This window comes from Octopus bimaculoides, chromosome 26, assembly GCF_046866305.1.
Source record: "Octopus bimaculoides isolate indiv1 chromosome 26, ASM4686630v1, whole genome shotgun sequence".
Taxonomy (NCBI): Eukaryota; Metazoa; Mollusca; class Cephalopoda; order Octopoda; family Octopodidae; genus Octopus; species Octopus bimaculoides.
The window spans coordinates 3,985,639-3,992,030 of record NC_142953.1 but is presented as its reverse complement, the minus strand read 5'-3'; the positions used below and the strand labels follow the sequence as shown (position 1 = coordinate 3,992,030).

The window sequence follows — 6,392 nt, the reverse complement described above, 5'->3', positions numbered from 1 at the left end:
TAACCTTTTTGATACCAGCTCACCTGAGGCTGCCCCACCCTCCGTTTCTACGACACAAATCTACTGTTTTTTACTGATCTGAATTATAATCTTCCATCAAGATCTAATGTTAATTTGTCCCAGACACCAGTTTAATAGCAGGAAAGTTATTTTACTTTGTTACATGTTTGTGTGTGTGTGTGTGTTTGTCTCCCACACCACTTAGCAACCAATGTTGGTGTGTTTATGTCTCCATAGTTTCTGCAAAAGAGACCAATAGAATAAATACCAGGTTTTAAAAAAAATATATATGTACTAGGGGTTGATTCATTCAGGTGGTACTCCAGCATGACCACAGTCTAATGACAAACAAGGAAAAGATAAAAGACAATTATTCCAAAAATTAACTGAAACAAACACAGCATATGTCAACAGAAATATGATAACGAGTTAAATATTTTATTTCTAAACCATATCATGCCTCTTTTTAATTAATGCCTGTCCCTCAGAGCAGCCCTTGACATTTGCTACCATCCAAGTTAAGAACCACTGGTATGGATGAGTATACTCTTCGTGGGGCTCTATATTAATCAGTTGCAGTCATACACCAGGAAATGAAATAAATATATATGTGTGTGTGTGTGTGGCATATATATATATATTTTTTTTTAAATATGTATTTTTGATAAGGTTCGTTTTTTTCTAGAACCGAAACATGTTAAAAATATCTCTGACAAAATTATAAATTAAAAATTCACTTTTTATATATTGGCGTTTTCAAACTTCTTTTTTATAAATAAATATATATATATATGTGTGTGTGCATATCTGCATGTAGTTTAACACCACAATGTTTGTTCTTGCTGTTGTTTATTTATGATCAAGAACATGTCAGTCATGACCATCCTGTCTGTCTTTTAAACATTTTCAGTCTGGGATTACACATTCAGAGAGATGACTTGGAAACTACACTCACTATTGGATCACACGAGGAGGCTGGAGTGGCAGTTAATTTAATTCTTATTTCTTGGCCAGCTTTCGACCCCCTAATTACTTCAAGAAGTGCACTTCTGAAACGGGAACCACTCATACAGTACATGGCGAAGTTGAGGCACCTGTTTAGAAAAAAGATTTAAAAAATCAAGTTTTTTTATTCTCAAATTATGAAAATGTACCACCAGTGGTACGTATGGCAGTTTAATTTAAAGAACACGTAATTCAGTTGACTTAAACAACTGAATATTCATTTCAAAACTGCCAAAGTCATTTTTTTTTTCCTTATAAGCTGTGAAAGCACTGTGGAATTGATGTGTGATTAATCAGCTTAAAATATATGTGTATGTTCTGCAATGACTAGCATCCCATCCAGGGGAATGTTGTGATTTTGATCTCTACTTATCATCATCATTTAATGTCCACTTTCCATGCTGGCATGTGTTGGACGGTTTGACATGGAGCTGTCCAGACTCCAACTGTCTGTTGGGGCATGGTTTCAACAGCTGGATGCCCATCCAAATGCCAACCATTTAACAGGGTGTGCTGGGTGTTTTTTATGTGCCACTGGCATGGGTGTGCTAATGCAGCACTGGTACGGGTGCTTTTTTAAGTGACACCAGCACCTGAAAAGGCACTTGTATGTGTGGAAGACAGCGATTTTACTTAGCTTGAAAAGTCTTATCAAGTACAGAAAATCACCACATCTCCGGTCCCTTTTCATTTCCCCATTGCCATAGAAACCAGATAACTGACCCTATGAGTCCTAGGACTTGAGACAGCAATGCCCAGGGATTGATGATGATACCAGTGGCATATGGTGGTTGTTATATTGGGTGTGCCGCTACACCTGATGCCACCAAATTTCAAACAGAGGAATAACAAAAATTTTCCATTGTGATTAATGAGTGAGATTAATATTTATAATGAATTTGCCATTTTCGATAGGTGTGCAGCGCACACCTAGCACACCTGGAATATATGCCCCTGATGGATACATGTGTGTGTGTACACATATGGAAAAGCTACTTACCTGTTAATGTAGAGGAAATAGAAAACAATGGCAAAAGCAAGCTGGTTGATGGATTTCGTGTGAAGGTCGTTTGGTTCTTGTTCTCTATTAAAGATGGTGACATATAAAGAATATGGTAGCGTGAGTAGGACAAGGGTGAAGGATTCTAGAAGCAACATGATAGTGATTTGTCGGCTTTTGGTTTGATCCACAGAATGAGAGATTCGTATTGAGTCTGAGAACTTTTTTAATTTCCGTGACATTTTGGTCTTACTGATGATGATGATGATGCTGCTGATGAGGATAATGATGAAGGATAGGCAGAGGAAAGAATTGTGAATGGTGGGCCACAGTTTCTCATAGAAAATACGGTAGGTATCATTCGGAATGTCGACAGTACACAGCTGTTCTGTGCGACCCAGTGGAACGATGTTAGATGTGAACAAGAAGTGGCTCTCTTTGAGAATAACAGTCAAAAGAAGTGTGAATATAACTCTTTTGGCACGTTTTGTCGTGCATAATATTTTTGCTTTCATCGGAAATAGAATGGCAATTGCCTTATCGACTGTCATAGCAACAGTGAGAATGATACCATAGTCGCTGCTACCCCATCCAAAGAAATTGAAGAACTTACACATGATGTGAGAATATTCATTCCTGTGAATTGAATCCGGAAAATTCACATAAAGCCAATGAACTGGTAAGGCTATTAACAGACTCGCTGTGTCAGCTATTGTCCCAGCTATCAGGTACACCGATGAAGAAACAGACGAGAACCAGCGCCCAACCATTACTCTGACAACCAAACAGTTACAAATAGCCCCAAGAACGATCAAAATAGGTGGCATATAAAGATTGATGATAACAGCAAGCCTGTGTTCCCAGTAGAGGTCAAGTGAGGTGATATTACTGCTACTGCTGTTGTCATTATTCCAGCAGCTCTCTGGGGATGAGGGGTAATGGGTGGTTCTTGCATGGTAATCATTTTGATGGGGAACCGATAAGTTATTTGAAGAATTCACAAGATGCATTTTATAAATGATTAAAATCAAGAATAATTGCAACTGAAACATATTAAATCTCCATAAAATAGGAACAAAACGATTTTTATTTTCCTCTTTTTGTTTTCTTATTTTGTTAATTTTTTTCTTTCCGTATATGCGTTATGGATATATATATATGTGTGTGTGTTTATAGAGTACATTTTTAAATGCTTGACATATAACTATTGTGACAGAACTCCATAGGTTCCATTATACTCAGGAACAAATGCTTGGGAAGTTTTTTTATAAAACTTCTGAAGAGGTGATATCTGCAGATAGTTAATCTTATGCACCATCCAGAGTATTTGAGCTCATGTGCTCCACTCTTATTGCAGCCCCTATTTGTTCCATGTACTTCTCAAGATTTTTATTCAAGATTTATTATCATTATTATTATTATTGTTGTTGTTGTTGCTATTGCTGTTGTTAAGGTGGCAAACTGCTTCACAGCATTTCTTCGGATATTACATTTGGAGTTTAAATTCTGCCAAGATTGACTTGGACTTTCATTGTTTCTGGGTCAATAAAATTAAGCACCTGTCAAGCACTGGAGTTATTATAATCAACAGTCCCACTCTCTCAAAATTTCAGGCCTTGTGCCTATAATAGAAAGAATGGTTGTTGTTGTTGTGGGTACTTGACATAGATGAGTGGGATTAAGTGTCAATAATCAACATATAGTGTCTGAGAGGTGAAGGTTTCAATCCTGCAACAGAGAAAGATTTAAAAAATATATTTGTCAAATATATACTTAGAGTGATGACAATGACAACGTGATAGTGATGATGGTTGTTGTCATTGTGATGGTGATTGTTGTTGCCACACAGTGAGATTGAACCTGAGACCACAGTATTACAGAGTAAAACTCTTCAACAATACATAACAACAATAACAACAATAATAATAATAATAATTCTTGAGTATTCAAATAAATCAAATTTTTGCTGCCAAGACAAAGTTGATTTTTGACCTACTTGAGAATAACGAATGGCCAAAGCAACACCAAAGACAACAACAACAACAACGACAGCAATAGCAACTACAACAACTGTAAGAGAAGCAACAACTGCAAAAATCTAAGTCTTCTTCCTCCAGTTATAAAACAAGAGGAACCAGAATTAGAGCTTTTGATTAAGAATGCTTTGTGGAGTGTGTGTGTGTGTGTAAGTATTTGTGCATTTGTTTACGTTTGTGTATGCATGTGTGTGTATGTGTGTTTATTTTCTTGCATACAAGTCTAGAAATATGCCTCTTGTTTGTCATGCTGCTCTTACCATTCCCTTTCCATAATTTCCACTCTTACTGCGTGTCTTTGCATGTCGCTTTATCTACTTTTACACACAAACAATACACATATATATATATATATATATATATATATATATGTTTGTGTGTGTGTGCACATACTATATATATATATGAATGTGTGTATGTATGAATGTATATATGTGTATATGTATGCGCATATCTCTCTCTCTCTCCACATATATATTTGTGTGTGTGTTTCTGTGTGTAATGTATTTAAGTCATTCTATATCATGAGATGATGCCAACTGATCTCTTATTTTATTTTAGTGATTTATCCCTTTCTTCCCCCCCCCCCACAGATAGATAGATAGATACATACATGCATCTTATATAATATGTATGTATGTCTTTGTGTGTCTGTATATATATATATATATATATATATATATTATGTGTGTGTGTATATGTTTGTCTTGAATTGCCACTTTTCTCTCTCTTCATTCTCTCTACTCTTGATGCATGTCTCTGTGTGTGTGTCTCTCTCTCTCCCTCTCTCTCTATCTCTATCTACCTATCTATCTCTCTATCTATCTATCTATCTATCTTCTTCCTATCTCTCTCCCCTCTTTCTATCCACTTCAACTCTCTCTCAGCTCCAAATCTTCTAATTCTGTTGAGAAAATTACCGCACCACAGCTGTTGTCTTGAAGGATCTACTTGAAAGTCTCACCAATTGCCAACACAAATGTGATTTAGTGTCGCAAAACCAATTGTTGAGAATTCAATTTTGGTAAGATAATTCCTGAAAACAGGGGGAGAAATCGTACGTGTGTGTGTGTGTGTGAAAGAGAGAAAGAAAAAAGATGAAAAGGAAGAAATAGATGAATAACCAAAGACATTAAGTTGCTCCAGTGAATAGATAGATTAGTGGTTCTCAACCATTTTATGCCCATCAACCCCATTGATTCCTATTTTATTCAGGTAGACCCAAATAACCATTTGATGTTTAAAAAATCCTATTATATTTTTATAATTAAATAGGCACAGGAGTGGCTGTGTGGGTAAATAGCTTGCTTACCAACCACTGTTGATTCTATTGTTGTTGTTGTACCTGTTCTTGCTGTTTCTGTTGTTCTTGTTGCTGTTGTAGTTTCTATTGCAAGTGGACCATGGCAGCTAATAGGTCTTCCATGCTAAGAGCATCCACCATGAGCTTCGAATGTCTCGTCGACACTGTTATGTCCTTCTTTTAACTCACAGTATATGCCACTTTATAATGTGCATGTATGTATATGTGCGTGTATGTATGTATGTATGTATGTGTGTGTGTATGTGTGTGTGCATTGCAGTGTGAAATGCAAAATTTTGAATCCATTGCGTTAATAATAAAAAACCTGTCAGACACAAAAATCATTTTATGAAAGGTGACCCCACTCTATTGTCTTTGCTTTCTAAAGCTTAACACTGTGTCTCCATAATTGTTCATCAGAACATCTAAAATCTATATATACATAAATCTATATATCAGTAATCTATATGAGTGTGTGTGTGTGTGTGACGAAGAAAACGAACAATATCAAACAATTTTTCTTTTGTCTATTTGCTATAATTTTTTTCTTTAAGTGAAGTGGTAATGATGGCGGTGGAGATGGGGCGTTTAAGTCATACAGTATATTAAATTTTTGAAATCTATATGAAAGAAATTTTTCATTCCATGTGTCTTAAAAAGTTTTAACTATTTGTAAGTAATATTTCTTCTCTTCTTCTTTACCTCTCCCTCCCCCTCTTCCTTCTTCAATCCTGTTTATTTCCAGTTAAATAATCTTCTTTAATATTATTCTAAAGATTTTCTTTCTACTAGATTGGAGTCTTTTGCTCATCATTGAAATTTTTCTTTGTTGTGTCTTTCTTATACATGTTACCTTAGCCATTGCTTTCATGAATTTTCTGGTCTAGTACCCTCAATCAAACCCTTCTAAACATGTCACCTGATTCTCTTCCTGGGGACATCATTTCTCTTTCAAGCTTCCTGTAAATCAAGTTTTTTTTTAAATTCTAATAGCTTTTTTCTTTGAACTGCTGCTCTCAAGAATTCACTGCCATTGTGTTGTTTTCCT

At 35.7% G+C, this 6,392-nt stretch overlaps 1 protein-coding gene across 1 annotated transcript in view; it reads right to left on the bottom strand.

Moving 5' to 3' along the window:
- Positions 1 to 405: 405 nt before the first annotated feature.
- LOC106876516 (growth hormone secretagogue receptor type 1) overlaps positions 406 to 6,392 on the bottom strand; it is an 8,133-nt gene continuing 2,146 nt past the window's right edge. Inside the window, exons 2-3 of the mRNA XM_014925093.3 lie at positions 2,006 to 3,733; positions 406 to 1,094 (exon numbers count right to left, since the gene is read on the bottom strand). Of these exons, the coding sequence (XP_014780579.3) occupies positions 926 to 1,094; positions 2,006 to 3,057 (1,221 nt within the window). The 5' untranslated portion in view covers positions 3,058 to 3,733 and the 3' untranslated portion in view covers positions 406 to 925. The remainder of the gene's footprint in view (positions 1,095 to 2,005; positions 3,734 to 6,392) is intronic.